This window comes from Ornithodoros turicata, chromosome 1 (assembly GCF_037126465.1).
Source record: "Ornithodoros turicata isolate Travis chromosome 1, ASM3712646v1, whole genome shotgun sequence".
NCBI classification, from domain to species: domain Eukaryota; kingdom Metazoa; phylum Arthropoda; class Arachnida; order Ixodida; family Argasidae; genus Ornithodoros; species Ornithodoros turicata.
This window is the reverse complement of record NC_088201.1, coordinates 5,329,697-5,349,091: the sequence shown is the minus strand read 5'-3', so window position 1 is coordinate 5,349,091 and position 19,395 is coordinate 5,329,697. Positions and strand designations below refer to the sequence as shown.

At 46.2% G+C, this 19,395-nt stretch overlaps 1 protein-coding gene and 2 long non-coding RNA genes across 3 annotated transcripts; 2 read left to right on the top strand and 1 right to left on the bottom strand.

The window, feature by feature from the left end:
* The first annotated feature begins 3,033 nt into the window (after positions 1-3,033).
* Positions 3,034-4,467, top strand: LOC135396818 (uncharacterized). The gene is made up of 2 exons (XR_010423532.1): positions 3,034-3,250; positions 3,921-4,467. It is a non-coding gene; the product is annotated as an uncharacterized LOC135396818 (long non-coding RNA).
* A 210-nt stretch (positions 4,468-4,677) lies between these two features.
* Positions 4,678-6,315, bottom strand: LOC135396812 (uncharacterized). Its single transcript, XR_010423531.1, has 3 exons — positions 6,190-6,315; positions 5,562-5,622; positions 4,678-5,153 (listed from the first exon to the last, which is right to left on the bottom strand). It is a non-coding gene; the product is annotated as an uncharacterized LOC135396812 (long non-coding RNA).
* A 447-nt stretch (positions 6,316-6,762) lies between these two features.
* On the top strand, positions 6,763-18,741 carry LOC135377367 (UV-stimulated scaffold protein A-like). Its single transcript, XM_064609727.1, has 12 exons — positions 6,763-6,919; positions 9,197-9,342; positions 9,430-9,640; positions 10,714-10,833; positions 11,873-12,065; positions 12,628-13,017; positions 13,882-14,026; positions 15,029-15,238; positions 15,532-15,598; positions 15,655-15,777; positions 17,326-17,576; positions 18,285-18,741. Exons 2-12 carry the CDS (start codon positions 9,224-9,226, stop codon positions 18,382-18,384), a joined length of 1,929 nt encoding a protein of 642 aa, XP_064465797.1. The 5' UTR covers positions 6,763-6,919; positions 9,197-9,223; the 3' UTR covers positions 18,385-18,741.
* Positions 18,742-19,395: the final 654 nt, after the last annotated feature.

The following is a 19,395-nucleotide window of genomic DNA, read 5'->3' as shown; positions in this document are numbered from 1 at the left end:
TGCTTCTCTTTCTAGTAATATGTGGGGAGGGGGGGGGGTAGAAAAGTTTTTGCCGTTGTTGATAGTGCGCAGTGGGGATCGAGACCGTAGAAGCCGAGCATCTCTGACCTTCCAAGTGCGGTGGCTCTGGGGAGGCCAGTGGTGATATTTGTTCTGTTTAAAATTCTGGTACATAACTAGCACTGTCTCTGTTGTCACATACGTAGGGCCCCGTGTTTTACGGTCCTCCAGTTTTGCATCACCACCGCCACTTAACGTAAAACAAAAATACGCAAAGTGCCAATGCAGCCACTATGGGTACTGGAGAACGCTAGGCATTGGACGCTCAGCACGTCCGCTGCGCATCTCGGGTACCTCCAAGATGCAGCAATCGCTTTCATTTCTTTGTTTTCCATCCGATTTCCTCTCTCTCCATCCAAAGTCTCCGGATTACTGCGGGCGCTTTGTAGATCAGCCGGACAAGTACAACTAGTACGCGATTCTTGGAATCAAGGAACATCGCTTTTGCATAGATTATGTCAATACCATCGCATGGCAGAAGAAATGCAAAGAGCGAAAGTGAAAAAAAAAAAAGGAAAGAAATCCGTGTTTCAACATCGGCGCACACGGCCATCCGCCAGCGTGTGGGTGTGGCTGCGACCATAGAAATCATAGGTGCATTCTTTTTGCTTGCACCTCCTGCACCAGATCTGAACTGGGTTATTTGCATGCTGCACTTTCCTGTTGAAAAGAAAGGCATTACTAATAAAGTTCCTTTCAGCTGAAAAGTGCAGCTCCCGAAATCTCGTCTTGCGTAGAGTCCAAGGTAGTGCAGTCCAGTGGAAGTGAAAAGAATGCGCTTCATGATGATTTCTATGGCTGCGACAGCTCACAAGTTCACGTGGCCCGAGTCACGTGGGTCTCCGCTAACGGAGTGCAAAAAGTGAGCTCCACCGCCATGGTCCACCGCGAGCGCAGCGCCGCACGCCGCCTCGTCGAATGGGCAAAGTCAAAATTTGACAAAAAGATCGAGGACTTTGGAAGATTGTCCCACAGCCAATGTTAAATTGAAAATCACCGCGCATCTGTGACTTCATTCTGAAGTCCGCCCTGCATCAAAAGAGACTAGGTGCACTCTACTCAATCCTGAAGAATTGACTTTTCTTTTGTTTGTAGATGTCTGGAATACAGCATTTAATATTGAAATGTATTGAATATAATATTGAAATTTAATATTGAAAGTGATTAGCAGAGGCACTAATGAATCAGAGGAAATGGGTGTGACTGAGGTCAGGTCAGGTCAGCTGAGTGTATATTTCATGTGTGGACAGAGCCCATGTAGACTGTGCATCCGTCGTGACTGGGTTAGGTTGGGTCTGGTGAACACTTATTCCATGCGTCGAGAGGGCCCGTGTAGACTGAGCATCCGTTGTAACTGAGGTTAGGTTAGGTTATTGCATTTTTCACACGTTGGAGAGTCAGTCAGTTTGCGAAGAATGTGCTCAAGTCAAGACTGACCACGGTTGGGTTAGGTTTTTATGTATCTCACACGTTGAAAGAGTGGCTTTAGGGTGACCGTTTCGCCCTAATTGGGGCTCATCAGTGCACTGCAGTGCAGGGTAGAGTACCCACGGTCACTCGAAAGGAGTCCGTCAAATATATACAAATATTTACAATATGTACAGTATCGCTTCTAGGCTTCAGTGTGATGTCCAGGTGCGTACAGGCGCTAAAATGTCGCTCAGTCGAAAGGGTCTTTGTACAGTCCAACCTCCAGAGGTATTCGGTGAAGTGGTGTGCCATATCGTGTCGCTGGTCACTCCTCCTCTGGCAAGCCTGTGTCGAAGTGGCCTCCATTGTGATTCGATGTGGTTTGTGGTCACACCGGTGTCAGGTCCACAAACTGGTACTGATGGTTGACAGTCGTGTGCTGGAAGCCTTCAGCGGATAGTCCAGGAGTAGCCCTTCCAGCGGTCAGTGTATATTGTGGTCCCCTTTTCCACATTGGCATCGATGAGGGCAAGGAGCGTGTTTTTGTCCCCTTTGTTGTCAGGACAAATGGGAAGTCGGAGCTCCTTTGCATGTGTCCACATCGATAAGGCCCAGGATCCAGGTCCCCTCCACAACACGACCGTTGGTATTTGCGTCGGCCTATTTTGCATTCGTCGATTTCTACGACGTGGTTTGTGCCGCCGATTTTTCCCATGTGCACGTCTGAAAGGGAGTCAGTACAGTACACTTCTCTACAGTACGAATACCAGTCCGTGACTGTCGCCTCGGACATGGTACTGTCCAGGGATGATGCTTTTACTGCTTGCCGGAAGGTCATTTTTGTTGCGAAGCAGTAGGTGAGTATCCGTACTTGCTCCGGCGCCAATCGAATGTTCTCAAACCAGGTCCCGATAGTGGTGGGCTGGCAAAATTCCGCGTGGTTGCGGCGGCACCGAAAGCGACCGGAAGTGCGCTAGCACGGCTTTGACACTAGTTGGTGGCCACAACGGGGGCACATCATGGTGGTAGGGACCAATTCTTTGTCCTGAATCCATGTCACTGTTTTTCAGTGTCCGTAAGTATTCGTCCGAGAGTGAAGAGGTTCATGACGGAAATTTGCGGAGCTTCTCGAGATGTGTCGTCTGCTTTACTGTCGCTATGGTTAGAAATGTTATAAAAGTGTGATTTTCTTTGAAATATTGCTGTTGTTTTGTGTAATATATGTTTATTTAGTGGTTACGATGTAAAATGCGTCTCAAAAATACGAAGCTTTTAGATAAAAACTCGAAAATTTGTATACTTTTCCTTTTTCCTCCGATAGTGGCGCTGAAGTAGTGAGGAATGGGTGAGAAATAGATGCCTGGATTATTAGTGTTGTTAATTTCGTAGAACAAATTTTAGAAATCCTTTTTTTAAAAGTAATTTTGCCTTGAAAAATATAAGGATTGTACCATCAGCCTCCACGCATGGTGTTTTTGTGGTTTTGTTGCATTTTTCCTCTCTAGAAGCCGTGGTATCGATCCTAAAGTTTTTCCCTTATTAATATTCTCCTACTTTACCGTTTCAAGCCAGCGCCTCTATTACTATACCGCATACCGCCATACTATACTATTGCTCAATGCCTCTCCATTTGGTCAGAGGCACTGATCTCTATCTATAAAGGCTGGATGGCGCATGGGAGAGGGGCTCGCGGGGGAGAGGCGTGCATTCGGGCCGCCATGTTGGGAGGCCCTAAAGCGCAGTGTGCGCCCATAGAAAACAATGGGAGGCAACGGAGATTGTGAGTATTTATAGCGCTGCAGGCGTTGATCGTTGCTTGTCATCACACAATTTTGTAAGGTGCCAGTATACTGATGTATCCTAACAGTGTTTCACAGGTGTCCTGCCGTTCGATTCTTAATTACGTTATGTTTTGCATTCCGAAACTAGACCGTCACAGCAGTGCAGCGCTGGGGATTGTACTACAGTACGTTTCCCAGCCAATATTTCAACAAGAAACGATGTGAGGTTAACAACCACCATGTGTGTAATATCCCGTGCTGCGTTCTGGACAAAAATTGTTCCATAAAGAACGGTCCGGGAAAGGATATACTCGCATGGCAGAAAGAGATCGTTCTGTAGAATCACAGCCGTTGTTTTAGCCGTGTATCGGTTTCGTATGATTTATATCAAGCACCGCCGCAGAAAGTGTCTCTTAGTGGACGACTGCGGTGCTTTGCCTCGCAAATATGGACACACCGAAGCAGCCCAAATACGTTGTGAGCGTGATTTAATTGCTTCTACGCAATTGGAACACGCTCGTTAGGACAGTTAATCAGGTAGTGATGTAAGCTTAATCAATTAAGTTACTTAAAAGTGGTAACACCTCCTTGAGACACAAGATTTACCTCTTTTCGAAGTACAGCCCTTGTATGTTTGTTTCTTCCTTCGTTTGTTCTGATTATTTGCAGGCGCAGTTGTGCCAAACTGAATGTCCTTCTCGAGTACTCACATGCTTTTGCTGAATACAACTGCAGCGTGAGCAAAGCTGCTTAGGAACGGGGGCCTGCTATCCAGTGCTGACTTTGTCATGCTTGTTATGTGGAGCACGTTCGAAAAAATGCAGCTGCACATCTGAAACTCCAATGAGTATCATCGTCATCTAAAAGAGAGCGTCGTAGCACCGTTGTGAGACCAGACACGCTTTCTGAATATCTGCTATGGCACCTTCCGCAGTTTGCACAATTTTGTTCAGCATCGAAGTCTCTCATAGGAACCACTTTGCATTAACTGTGACTCCGATCTTACATTTTGATGTGCAAGGGCCTTCTTGCACTACACACATATGATCTGCAACAGGATAATTGCAGCAGGACGATTTGGAGCTTGAAACAGTTGTGATTTTGTCATTTTGGCCCTCGTGTACCCCATCTGTGAAACGTAAACAAAAAATATCTAACACGATATGCTTTTGTAAAGAAGGTCACTGATGGTGAGTAAAGAGAATATACAAGTTCATGTTTATTCAACATTTTATATCATACATTATATTATTCAACATTTTATATCAAGTTTATACAACATCAAGTTTATTCAAGTTATTTCTTGCACTTATGCGTTTCAGGATACAATGAACGTGCAGGGAGGTCACAAAAGACTACATTTATTGTTTTATGACCTTGCTACAATGACAATATATATTTTAGGAATGACAATGGACAGGTACTCTCTCTAAATTTGTAGCACTCAATTTTAGGTTAGAATGAGCAATGAATAGCAACTTCCCTCCTGGTATTTTCTTATATATGATGAATTTTGAATTTAATGTGATCAAATATGTGTTAATATAATAATATATATAAGAATATAATATGTGATAAATGAATGTGATCAACAGTAGATGTAAACAACACCAGTAGCCAGAGAAGTGCATTCTCAAGAAATAATTTTCTTCTTATAGCATATATGTGCATGCCTATTAACTGAAACAATTATCACGGTTCTCACGGTTTTAATTTCTGAGAGTGTACTGTAGAGACGGCTTAGATCTACAACAGTTAATACAAGGTATTATATACTGTGAATACATTTAAAAATCCCATGTGACACATACTTTCTGGAGGTGCTGCGGTAATCAAAGTTTGTGGGCATTACGCAGGTTCTGCACCCATTTCTTGAGTATGTCGAGGCAGCTGTGAAGTAACCTGCATTGATGATGATTATTCCAATTTTTATGGTGCATCGACAACAAAGGAAATAATACATCAGAACATTGGTTTGGGTGCAACCAGTTAAAAATGAATATGTCGTTTAATAAATGCATTGGACAAATGTTAAAACATCAGTTTAAAACATGGTTTACAATCCCTGTATCTTCTAATAATTAAAAAGATTAAAAACTATTCTAAAAAGAATATGGGGAACTCTTCTAAAAAGAATTATAATCTCTAATTATTATATTGCTGGGTGAACGAGCCTAACTTGTAAGGTGTGTTTCTGATGTGAACATGTAAGAAAATATGCAAAACTGAGAGAGGCTAACCACAGTGCGTGCACTGAGGTTGTTCCTTCCTGTAAAGTAGAAACCAGTGGATGAGGAACGTGATACTTACCTGTACACCCAGCCGTATCACACTGCACAGATTATTCACTGGGCAGCCCTCATGACGAAACCTGTATTGAGAGACCACTTTTGCCTTAAAACTGCTACAAATAGCACGACACGCTACAAATTATTACTATCGTAACAAGCTGACGATACAGCTCAGACACAAAGGCGTTATTCAAGTCGCGCCACACCACCGTTACGTAGGATTCTTTGTCACAAATCAAACCAAGGCACAAAACAATACCAATACATGAAAAAATGTGACAATCGTGGTCTTATTATGACGTAATACCGAACTTGTGCGCGAAGGTAATTCAAAGAAATGAATGTGGCACTTTCTTCCGCAGAGAACACCGTGTACCATGCTAGCAATGCATGCAAAAAAGCGCTTGAGTGTTCGCACATATATTGATGACAACACTACCTGTGTAGTGTAACATGTTCTTTCAAGCATATTATGCACTCAAACTGTATTTGCCGCCGGGTAAAATGCAAGTGTGCTCGATTGAACGTCGGAAGAGCGATCAAGCAACCTGCATCCAGTGCTCGTTTTGGGCAAAAAAACACTTCATAATGGTCAAATAAATGTACAGAATGGACGCCTATTTATTCCTCGATGAAGAGTGACTCACCTGTATAAATTTAGGCCCTGTAACCTTGCCAGTACGGTTGGTACGACCGTAATTGCAAGAAGTTGCCATGATCGCTGCGGCGACTGTTGTGGGCACCGTAAGATGGCGGCCGGTTTCTTCACGCTCGCGCTCCCTATCCGCGATCCAGCCTTTTACAATCGAGATCAGTGGTCAGAGGTGCCGTACTGCGCATGCGTATTAGTTCACGTTCTCTCGTTTGACGGCGCCACTACCCTACACCCAGGTCTGACGGGCGCTGAATTCACCTGCCGCACATGTTCGTGTTTTGATATTTTCTTTGTAATCACTCGCAAGCAAGTGCTTGCTGCACACAACGGAATAGTTGGAAGTAGTTTTCGGCTCCCAATCTTTCCTCGCTATCACTTTCTACCACTTCTTTCGTAACGCGAAATCCGCAGGCACCTCGTGAAGCGATACCCGTTGCTCCTTTTTCTTGGTCCCAGAAGTAAAAAAAAAAAAAAAAATGGCAGAAGGCGGTACGCAGTACCGCATTTTTCGAAACGTTCGAAACCGCGCTCATCGAAATCAGACAAGAGCGCATAGCAGACGACAAGGCGTATAGGGAAGTGGCGCCCTCTACGTGCCCTCCGCGGGAAAGGGAAGCGACTCGGCGCATCGCGCATCTGCAAATGGACAGGCATTGAGTAATAAAGGAGGCACTGTTCGAGCGAACGCTTCTTCACGTGCCAACTGTCTTCGTTCGTCGATCGTACGTATCTCATCGTATTGGTTCGAAAAATTGACGTTAGTGCTTCCCTCCCAACTTCGCAATAACGTTTTTATCGATAACGTTATCGATTTAGGGTCTTGGTTTGCGTTGCTAGCTATGTAAAGGATGAACTGCAGTCAAGTACCACTGCAACGCGCCGAAAAACAAAAGACACTGCTGAAGTTAGACAGAACACTAGGCGCTAACTAACTTCAGCTGTGTCTTTGTTTTTCGGCGCGTTGCAGTGGCATCATTTACCAACAAGCCCATATTTCTACGTTGCAGTCAAGTACGTCAGATGGAACCCTCCGTCTAAAACTGCGTTCCTAAAGATGTCGAAGCGCGAGTTGTTACAAAAATGGAAGGAGGAGAAGAGCCTCCGCAGGACGATTGAGGCCAAGAATAAGCGTCCACCATTCAAGGTGTCTACAACCTCCTGCAAGTGTTTCCCGGATGTCCTGCCTCTTAGCGCCTGCCGGAAAAAAATCACACCCCGGGTTAAGAAACATGACTCAGTGAACTGCCGAACTAAGAAACCAGAATTTTGTTCCTACTGGAGTGGCCCTTCTCAGCCTAGCCTCCCCACATGGTCTTCGAGAAGTCAGGTTGCTTCACGGAAACATGGCCAGTCAAATGTGTCTGGAGCTCCTGCTTCAGTCCGGAAAATCCTCGCCGAAACAAGCAGCTGCGCTTCCGGAGCTAGCTGCTCATATAAACGGGAGGAAAATGAATTGAGCTGCGACAAATCCATGCAGCGTTTGGGCCTCGGTGATAGCAGGAGTACCACCGACACCTATGGAAACCCGTCACGAACAGCAGCCACATGGCTAATGGGATTTGCCTCGAATGCATATTTCAGGCTATGGGGATTTGCATCTCGAGGAATGAAACAATGGATCAGCGAAGCTAGCGCAAAGAGTCGAGCCAGAAAGGAGGAAGAGGGTGGCATGAGCTGAGAGATGTAATTTTGTTTCAATATTTTTAGGTATATACATGCATCTGTTAGGTATCGCAGAAAGACAATATACTGTCTACAGATATGTGAACATACAAAGATTATGTAGTTCTTTGTGCAACTCATGTGTACTGTCTCATGTCTAGTATATTTTAGGGGATGCATATGTGAATATATTATTCATTTTCAGGACAAAGCTTTTCCCATTGTGCACATAAATGTGAGGCACGCGTGCTTTGCAATAAAAATTTACGGTACGCAAAGGAAAGGGGGGGATTCTATTTCAACTCGGGCAAGGCGGTCCGGTGACCACTGCCGATTTTTTTTTCTGAAAAAATATATATTGTAGCCCAGTGTCTGGCAGGAACGAAATGACAAATATTTTGGCTCGAAGTGTTTGCACTCGCGATTAAAAAATTCGGAAAGAAAATGACTGTGCAAAAGTGTTTTCAGATGAAGCGTTTTTGGGATCTTATAACTCTCCAAAGGAAGCGTGCAAAGCATTGAAATTTTTGTCAATTACGACAGGTGTGCTTCCTCTCGGAAGGCGTAAACAAAACAAGAAAATATTTTTTAGATTTTTAGTCAAGAATGGCCAGACTTTCTATTTGAGGCAGAATTTGCTCACCTTCCTTGCTGCGTTGTGCCCATCCTATACCAGTTGGGGAGATATGCCGCATACCACTGCCTAGAGCAAAGCTTGGTCTATAATTTGGTACCAAATATGCAGCTATGAACAAAGCTGCTCTTCCGTACGGGGCCGTCAAATAGGGGTCGCTCCAGAAAAAAAGGCGATATTTGGGCGCTTGTATCTCAAAAACCCCGTAAATGTGTAAACGAGAAATGAAGGGTTGTTTTTCCTAGCACAACGAAAACTACAACGCGTCAAAGTTGGAGACCCGGACAGCTATCTTCCTTGCAGACAGCGCTGCTGACCTTCATTGCCCAGCAAACCCTTTTCCTTTTATTCTCCTTCCTCTTCATTTTTTGCAACATTCTCTTGGTTCCGCGCAGGGATGGGCGTAAATACACTTTTCGGGTATTTAAATATAAATACAAAATACTACATGTTTTCATGTGTTTAAATACTGCCTGTAAATACTTTATGATGAAAGTAATTAAATACAAAATGTAAATACAGTATTTAAATACTGTAACTACTTCCGTAAATACTTTGAGCCGTTCAGGCACCTATTCTTTTAAATTAATGGATGCATGTCCGCTGCAGACAATGCCCACATATTTCTTTATTTTTCCGCGATGCAGTGTGATGATTTTGGAGCAAGTTCGCGTTAATTGCACATTTCTGCGAACTTTTGCAGTGAATGTAAGCTTCTCTTGGGGAAAAGATGTCTGCTGATCTGGGAGGCCAGCAAGCAGAAACTACAAAACTCGTCGAGGCCCTAACGCGTTCCGGAAAGCAAGCTGTCGATCCCGAAATCATGAAGAAGCTCAAGGCGCTATGCAGGTTGAGTAGTCAAAAACAACGATAACACATTAAAAAAGATCGAGCTATATCTAGCTATTTATGATTGCCGATGTCTTTGACGTGCAGAACATCGGATGATCTGCTGAAACACGCCCACTACCTCCTCCGTCTCGAGCTGCAAAAGGATGACGCCAACGTGCGCTACTGTGCTCTGCTCGTAGTCGACGAGCTGTTTCGTCGGTCACACATTTTTCGCACTTTAATCCTGGGTGACCTCCAAAGTTTCTTGGAGTTGGTTCTGGAGACTAACCCTGATCTTCCACTGCCTGCTCCTGTGGTAATATTTTTTTTTGTTGTGCGTTCAACTTCATCTGTTACGATAAAATTGTACGTAAATATATGATCGGTCCAAACCTCGCGGATGTGAACTACGTATTACTTGCTAAGCACATACAGGGTGTGTGCAGAAAAACATGACCCGCATTTTTACCTGTAACTCATTGTCTACTTAGCGGAGGAACTTCCGGTGGCGCACGACGGCGTATTTATGCGTGCGAAAGCTACAAAAAAATCCTGGAAGCCATACTCAGTGTAAAAAAATAAACAGAGCGCGAAAACATGGGCTTCCATGCATTAGAATAGGGCGGTCATGACAGTGCATTGTAGTGCATTTCCGCCTCATGAGAGTTATGTGCAGGCACCGCTAGGGGTATTGCCGATGAGCATCCATGTGGGACATCGTTTCGATTTATGCACCGACAGCTCCCCTAGCGGTACTTGCACACAACTCTCCTACGTGCACCATGTTGCCCTTTCACATACACCCTGTTGTCCACCATGTTGCCCTAATCTGATGCACGGAAGCTGACGTTTTCGTTGTTCCGTTTATTTTTTAAGCTGGGTATGGCTTCCACAATTTTTCTACAGATTTCGCACGCATAAATGCGCCACCGGAAGTTCGTTAGTTAGGTAGGCAACAAGCTATGTGCCTAAATGCGGGTCATGTTTTTCTGCACACACCCTGTACTATCTGTGTACAGGTTGGGACAAAAGTTTACGGAACACGCGAGCGGCGTACTTTTTCTTCGGTGCGACGCCCTAGCGGCTGGCGGAAGGGGGGTGAGTTCACTGTTACGGAGGGGTGGAAGGGTGCGCTGTTAGCGACACAGAGGGGTAGCTTAAACTTTTCAGGCACGCCCGAGCGACACCGGAACTACCGCTTTGCGTCGCTAACAGCGAACGCTTCCATCCCTCCGAAACAGTGAGCACAGCCGCTAGGGCGTCGCACCGAAGAAAAAGTACGCCGCTCGCGTGTTCCGTAAACTTTTGTCCTGACCTGTGCAGCTCAAGCAAGACGGGACCCTACAGAGTTTCTTTTTTTTTCCCTACAGTCCGTTTCTCTTATTTCAGAGCACGGCGAAGGAACTGAAACGGAAAGCAGCGCACATCGTGGGATGCTGGCAGGAACAATTTGGACCGAGCTACAGAGTACTAGCACTGGCAGCTAATTTCCTCAGGCGCTGCAAGCATGTGGGTTATGTGTCGACTCAAACTATGGGCTCCCCGGTGGCGGATACGGGAAAGCGGGGAACACTAGGTTACACGTAACGTTTCCCCCCCCCTCATCTCCCCTCCTCAGTTACACACTTCAACAAAGAACCCCCCCTCTCAAACAGAGGGTCTGGATATGCCACTACAGCTCTCCCACATTTGTGGACTGTTGAATACCGTCGTCGTTAATGCAGCAGGCACGGAATATTTAAATTTGTCGAGTGTTACATTTTCCGATAACACGTGCATTTCGTAGGTATACAAAATGCAGCAAAAGTCAGTGAGCTGGGAGAAGGGAGGGAGGCAGAAATAAGCGTACGCATTGGCCAACTATAGAGCCACATAGCGTACATATTCAGTCATACGGGCACTTCCGATCCGCGTCGAGCCAATGCTCGTCGAGCTCGATGCGGATCCGGCGCTGCTACACGGACACGTTCGAGCAGGATCGAACTCAGATCCTGCTTATCCCGATCCTGTTCGTTGAACGGGATTGAGATTCTCGAGACGGCTTGGAGACTGCAAATGACATCCTCGAACTCGGCGAATTTGTAGTAGTAAACAAAAACGTGCATTAATTTCCAAATATTCCTGTAAAAGTCCATGGAATTTCACGGCGTCGGTTTTAGTCTATAGGTATGACGGGCGACTGCATTTTCCAACTTGTTTAGCCTCGACCTGTCTTGACACCGCGCCCTCCGTAAAGGCCTAATAAACAGCACATTGCGGATGCGGTTATTCTCGACTTTTTAGGAACATATTTGTCAATCTCACCGTACTGCCTCGGGGGCTGTGAGCGCCGCCTGTCAACGAGCCAACCTTTTAATACGCATCTGGTTGGACCGTGTAGCAGCATCGCGGACCAAACTCTCTCTCGAGAAACTCTATGCGGATCGGATTCAATCCGCACGGAAAGTGCCGTGTGACGGAGGTATTAATTGAGCGTGCGTTTGAAGGACTTCGAGGTTCCCTCGGGGCATCATTTTAACGAACCAATGTTTTGCCGACCACATGGAAGGTCGCTCTAGGGTCGGACCCCACTGAGGCCAGGATCGAGCGCAACAATGCTGAACGACTCCTGAGCGACATTTCGGAACGTACGCCCGAGGTTGAAGCCCTCCTGACTCAGCTGGAAAACTGTCTCGAGCTAATAGTTCCGCCTCCCGATTCCTGTGATGGCTGTGGAGTAAGCGTGCCAGAGTCCGCAAGTGGTGAGTCCTTCCGCGAGTTCCACGGTTTCATTTTTTTTAATCTCTAGTTCGATATCTATAAGGGTGGCAGTTGAGCGAAAGTTGAAACCGCCCCTCTCTGGCTGTAGTTCAGATGTGCTACAATACCCTATTCGTAGGGTCCTTCGTTTTTGGGTAAAACCTGATTTTTTATGATAGTTGCCCGCCCCCCCGAACAAGTTTTCAAGAATATTGGGTAAAACCCAATATCTACCCGAAATCCCTACGGTCCTTCAACTTGTCTTCTAGCTTCAAAGTTCTAGCTAAACCGTCGGAAAAGTGAATCGTAATATCAGCAAAGACAGCTATTTGTGACAACCTATTTGCCCTCTTTCTATAATCCCTGCAGAAGTGAAATCTCCTGCAGAAGTGAACGAGGAGCTTTTGTGGAGCTTGGCCAAGTGTTGGAATACCGCGGTCATCCGTTGTGCGTGTTTCAGCCTCAGAACCATTACTTTCATCACCATCATGTTTTCCGGGCAGTTCTGCCCCAAAACGTGAAGAAAAAAAAAGGACTCGTACGTATATAATTAAATTTGTGCAGATGTGGCGGCCACGGGCCACGGCAATGACTTGAACGCTCACGGAATGGGACCAACGTTCTCGCTGGAGGTCTCTCTCGAGCCTCGAGTGTTTGCGTCGGGCGACAACGCTGTCCTGCTTCAGACGTTAGCCGACCAGAGGCGTGAACTGTCATCTGTTTTTCTGCCACGAGTGAAGAGGTGGCTGCAGTCGCTGGCCAAGATCAGCCACCCCGCTGTCTCCGAAGCGCTGCGCTCCACCATAGATCTGAAACGGCGTTTGGAAGCTGCTCTGAACAAGTGTAACGAGTTACATATTGAAGAGGAGGCTTCTACGGACGACGACCTCGACGAGGTGCCCGAGAAGGAAGGCTTTGAGCCCGTAATCCCTCAACACCGCAGGGCCGAATATGGTAGGTGACAATATAATACCCCTGTCACACGGGCATTTCGATCCTTCTCGAATCCGATCTGCATTGAACTTCCCGAGCACGCTCGAGTTTTGACGCTGCTACACGGCCACTTTCAATGCGCATTGAATGGTTGACCTGTGCAAATGAATAAACGGAACTCATTAATTTCGCGTTTCCTATATAACAGGGATATTAGTGGTAATTTATCGTATACCGATGTAAGCATCATTTGTAGCTTCGCGCGCATGTCCGTCTTAAGTTATGACAGTTCACCGGGGTCGAGGATGCAAATGGCGGCCGTCGAGCACTCTTGAAATTCTCAATCCTGTTATGGGAACTGTCTTGAGTCAAGCAGGATCAAAGTTCGATCCTGCTTGCAAGCGGCCGTGTAGCACCATCCGATCTGCATTGGGTTCAAGCAGGTTCGGTCGAGCAGGATCGAAAATGCCCGTGTGACAGGGGTATTAGGTGGCATATTGTGACAATATTAGGTGACAGTAATAGGTGGCATTAGGGAGGGATCCAGCGGGGTTCTGTTGCACCTTTTATTTCTGGAAAGTAGCAGCAGAAATTGGGCAGGTCGGTATATAGTTATTGCAGTGACAATAACAACTTTTTAAGTTCGTTAGTGAAGTTGGTTGAAACTTTCGGCTTGTCTTTGTCGTCTTTGTTACGTCGTCGTTGCTATGGTGGTATGGTTTGCTATAGGGTTAAATTAATTGCATTAATGATTCATAATTGAATTTTAATTGTACATTAATAAATTAATAAAATTAATAAACAACACCTCACGGACCTCTGTAGCAGGGATAGTCCATACATTTTTTTTATGCAGAACTCAATTCACTTTGACAATCCATTCAGGGCTGGACCCTTTGCCGTGTGAAGTAACGTCAGCTCAGTCTGTGGCTAAAGAATGGTCGCTGTGCGGTGAAGACGAGGAGGCCTCCGACCCCACATCTCGCCAGGCGCAGTTACAAAAACTTGCCCAAAAACTGGCGACATCGTCGTACGTTACATCTTCTTTAATATCTTTATTATTTTCCTTTTACAGTATACCCAGTGTCCTTTTTCTCCTTTGTCTTTTTTCCCTTTTGTGGGCAATCATGAAGAGCTTTGGATCCTCTTTAATTCATTTACAAAAGCGTGGTTTTACACCTTTAATATTATTTAGCTCGTCTCTCTTTTTTAAAGGACGACGGAAACGAAAATAGGCTGCAAAGCTATTTGCCTCATATTGCGATGTGTACCAAAACAATCCGGAATTCGACTTAGATTTGCGTATATTAGTTGAAACGCCGCCACAATCGTGATACAAAATTCGGCCGTGGAGCACTCTGAGCCCCTGGTGAGCGTCGCCGCGCCGCCGTAGCAGACCACGGAAGTGACGCACGTTGGCTCTCCTGTTGGGAGTTCCTGACTTTCATTTCGCTTCATTTCATTTGGTGCTTCGGCGTACGTCTAATTCCTGCTACGGGGAAAGAACGGAGACGAAGAAGCATGTACGAACCCATCTCTCATAGGATATATTGTCTTCAGACTTCCACGAGATCTCCGAATCAAACATCTTCAGGCGTCATTCAGAATTCGCCGTGTTTGTGCCGGGCAGCCGCACATGGAGCGCGAGAGATATTTGACGTCACGCGCTCCTCAGATTTTCCCGCAATGCTTGGCGCGCTCCATGGGCGATCGTGTCGAGTGGGCGGCCCAGCGCTCTCGTAATCGTCAGAAATATGGCCATCCACACAGCGTACTTGCAAAATACTAGTGGCACCATAATTTTACATAATATATACACCTTGTTCGGTCCCCTTTTTGCAATGGACAAATTTCGTTTCCGTTGTCCTTTAACCACATAAAAAGGTTGTTGGTAGATGTTTCTCTTAGTTAACCCCAAAACGTCTTTTGTTGCAGCTCACGATTATAGCGTAACGTAGTGGTTATTGTGGGTGGTGTATGATAACCTCGTAAATGTTATAATAGCGAGACGATATTCCGCATTTTACAACAGGAACTCTGGCAGCATGGATGCAGCGAGTGTCGGTTCAAACGAACCCATTTCGGTCGCCGGTCCTAGCAGGGCCAGCGACGTTTCGGGGACAACTGGGACGACTTCCGGCACAGCAGGAGGTTCAAAGAAGGACGTAGCCCCTCGGCGACATTATGATTTGGACCTCTATTACTGGGAAGACGAGAACATTGAAGCTCCCAGTCTGACCAGGTATGGCTATGGCTATGGATGTGGCTACGGTTAACGTCATAGAACTCTCATAATGCTCGTGAACAAAGGTAGGGAAGAACACATCTCAGTAGCCCTAGTGTTCTACGAACGTAAATCGAATGTTATCCATTTCTCTCTCTCCCAGCTTCCCTTCTCCCCCTCATGATTCCTGCGGTTTGGGGTTGACCTCCCAAAAGAGATTTCTTAAATATCCAGACCTCCGACCTTGTAATGTCAACATCGGATGACCTTCAGCGTGGGAATGTACCCTTACTCTGCTCTATTCTGTGCAGGAGCCAGGACTTGCATAATTTTTGGTCTGCGGCTGAGCTCAGAGACGCCCCAGAAACTGCGCCCGAAGTGAGGACCTCTGTAAGCCACCTGACAACCGTAAGCTCAAGCTACGTTCCTTTCAGGAATGGAGCGCAGCCCTGCGCCAGCGGCGCATAGATTTCAGTGGGGAGTTCGTGCCTGTCAAGTGGTCTTGCAGGGCGCCGCTGCCCAGTGGCAAGCTCTGTCCTCGCAGAGACAGGTATAAGGTAAGTATTGTGGGTTAAAGCCTCCAGTTGGCCTTTAAAGGAGTACAGCTTGGGACAAAAGTTTACAGAACACGGCATCTGCGTATTTCTTCATCGGAGCGGCCTCCTGCTAGCTGTCAGCAAGACATCGAATAAGAAACGGGTGGCCGGCTATTCCACCCATCTCACAGTATGTGTGTCCACTCCTGTTTGCTGATAGGTTGTCGCTTCATTGGAGAAATGCGACACCCCTGTGTTCTGTAAACTTTTGTCCCAAGCCGTACAGAGGGCCATCCAAAAAATTTCAGGTTAAGACATCTGATGAAAGTGTGTGTGTCATTATACCGAATAGCGCGAAAGGTTTTGATGTGTGCAATTTGTTTCCCAGAAAAAAAACTCACATAAACGTAGCTCCGCGAGTTCACCCTTAACTCGCCACTCCAGCTATAACGAGGATGAGGAGGTATGATGCCACGTCACCGATGATGGTATAAGGAGTCTCGTTCTGGTTCGCCGGTCAGTGGGGGTCAGCGCCTTGTCCCTTTGCCGCTGTAAACCTGTTTTGCCAGTTCTCCCGGAGAATTGGGGATAGAAGGAGCGGCCGAATCATTACCGAGCCAGGAGAAAGGCTTTTTCAGAATCCCGAATGGCCGAGTAGTAGACGACAGAGGAGATAGCAGACTACATTTCTCTAGACCAAGCAACGCGCATTCTCCTTCTAGCGTCAGCGCGAGGCTCCAGGCAGATCACGGGCTGGTACTGCTCTTCACCGCCGTTGCGCACGGTCGCTTTCTGCGGCGTACTTTAAATTCAATTTCAGCGATAATTTATGACTCTGTGGTGCGAATTACTTCGCACGGTGCACCCTTACTGGCCTACTTAACAGTTTTACAGGAAGAAAACGGGGTGTTAGAAATGACTTCTGTGCTACTTTAAAGGGACTATCAAATTTCCCGAACCCCCATACTTTTTTTCGATGGAAACTGTTCTTCCCGCAGAGAAACTAATATGCCACAAATTTTTCCGGACGAAATCGCTCCACTCTGTGAGGAGCGCGCGCTGGAAATGTCTCTTCCGCGTTCCTCCTCTCCCGCGCATATTTCCCTGCCGATGGTGTAACTGTACGGACCGCTCTTCGGTTCCCCGTTACGTCACCGGTGTTGCACAATGGCATGTAATGCCGTGAGCTCGCGCTGTGGCTGCCGCCACTGCCGAAATCTGCCGATCGCGCGAAAGCTGCTGTCATGGAGATTTCCACTCCCGATGAACGCATACGCGGGATCCTACGGCGCATGCTCCTGGCGGGATTCCTCGGCTCGGCAACACGTCACGATGACGTGTTGCTGAGCCGGCCATGGTCGCGTCAAGTTACCCGTTGTGTCTCCGCTCGGCAGCTCGTCGCGGCGCCAGCTGTCCTCCCTTCGCCGCTCCGTTTAAATTCGCTCTCGAGAAATCGGCTCGCGCGACGAAAGTAAAATTTCGGTTCTAGACTCAGAAAAATGTCTGCTTTCGAACGAAACGAAGAAAAAAATCGTTTCATAGTCCCTTTAAGAGAAAAGTTTGTTTCAGTGTCCCTTCCACGGGCCCATCGTGCCTCGTGATTCGATGGGACAACCTCAAGGCGAGGAAGCCTCCAAGGTAGACGAGAAGCGGCAGAAAGCTTCGCGACCAGACTGGCAAGACCCTGGCTTGTTGAGAGACTTGGAAGCTGCAACGGGGGTTAATCTGGAAGTGGGGAAAACCAGCAAGGGGAAACGGAAGAAGAAGTCTGTTGCACCAGAAAGCCCTCGAAAACGGTTGGAGAAAAAGATCTTCAACAAGTGAGTCTCTTTCCTTTTTTTAAGAAGGCTTGTACAGAAGCATTTGATAAGTCATGCTACAGATAGATAGCCTGTCTGGTGGCGCTCTAGTCAATTTCGAGGCAGTGCCGTGTATTAAAAAGGCAGAATGGCCTCGTTTTATTATCTGTAGAGTATGTGAAACGGTTTGTAAAGATATCCGCAACCAAAGCCCCGAGACTGAGATGCTTGCCGGTTAAATATGTAGCGTTACTCTTCTGCGGTTGTTTACATTCACCAGAGTGCAAAATTTGGAGACTCAGAACACAATTTTTAGCACTTCAAAATTTGTGAAAAATAAAGTAACGCAAGAATATAGCACCAATAAGCCTGCATTCTCCTAAACAGCATAGCAGCAGGCATTGCTTCAACATGTATCTAAAGAAAACAGTCTTGGAAATTTTATTGGGTAATAATACCTTATTGGTGAACTTTTAAGGGTCATTCTTAGAGACTATCAATAAGATTTCCTTTCGGCAAACCTTTTCTCAACAATTGCCCACAAAGTCGTCGTTTTTGGTCCCTAAAAAAATTTCAACCTCTAATCACTATGGCCATATCAGGGGCAATCCAAAGGACAATATTTTCTTTGAAAAGTAATCTTTTAGATTATTGGTGTCCTCGCCATTGTGTATTATCTGTTTTAGACTCGCCTTCTTGTTGAATAATGATCTTTTGCATGATTATTAGGCGCTCCGTACAACGGGTTGCTGGTGCACTGGATACTATCGACAGCAGGAAGTTTGAAGACAAGTTTGGCAATCAGTGGAACTATGCGTTTAACACCTGACCATAGCAAGATGCAGTCAGCCACGTAGCTGCCACCCTAAGGAAAGGTTAACAACGTCCTCACGCGGACGAGGAGCAAGGATTTCACGTACAACATCTAAAAGATCGAGTGTAAAGGAAGTGTCGAGAAGTGTCTAGCATTTCTGCGTTGGCTCTCTCATCGTAAACCACGTCTTTTGCTCTCGGGGGAGCTCCACTGGCCACAAGCCACGCACAGTGTCTACACGTAGCACGCTAATACCCCAAATGCACTGCCGGACACAGCGTTGATCGCTGCCCGATCACGACAAACCTGTTCGATGGACCTGCGCTGTCCGCACTTGACGTTCGGGATCCTGTTACACATTTCATTTGCATTGTGAAAATGGAAGTTGGGGTTTAGCCTACCCCAAACTTTGAAGACGGATAGCCATTTGTCTCAAGTTTTATTGTAATTTTTTGTAGGGACCACGGTGATGTAGAAAGAAAATTAAAAATCAAGCAAAAACACGCCCCATGCATTTTCAATGGCCTATCTCGCGCAAACACTGCCATTTTTCCTTGCGTCTGCTTCACATTCATATCGCCTCGCACAGGTGGCGCTGCCTACAACGATGTGACACGCTTATTCTGACCATGATTCTGACGTTACACACTCATCATCTTGTTCTGTACGGTGGTGCCACCTGTGTGCGGAGAAATGAAAATGAGGCACACGCAGGAGAAAATAGCGGCTTTTGAGTGAGATAGGCCATAGAAAATGCGCAGAGTGAGATTTTGCTTGATTTTTAATTTTTCTTCTAGAGGACCATAGCGCTCACAAAAAAATTTCAACAAAACTTGAGACAAATGGCTACCAGTCTGCAAAGTTTGGGGGTTGGCTAAACCCTGTCTTCTACTTTTACGATGCGATCAAAATGTGTCATGTTTGCTAGAATAACTCTGTAGGTTCTCATTTGACGCCACCTGGCGAGAGCTAGGCACGTTACACGCCGAAGTTGCGAATTAAAAGAAAAAGCTGCATTCAAATTAT

Bases quoted from the DNA above. Each gene is read 5' to 3' on its own strand.
- LOC135377367 (XM_064609727.1), top strand. From the start codon at position 9,224: ATGTCTGCTGATCTGGGAGGCCAGCAAGCAGAAACTACAAAACTCGTC. The intron at 10,834-11,872 runs GTGGGTTATGTG...ACCACATGGAAG, and splicing joins TCCTCAGGCGCTGCAAGCAT to GTCGCTCTAGGGTCGGACCC. The intron at 14,027-15,028 runs GTACGTTACATC...ATTTTACAACAG, and splicing joins CAAAAACTGGCGACATCGTC to GAACTCTGGCAGCATGGATG.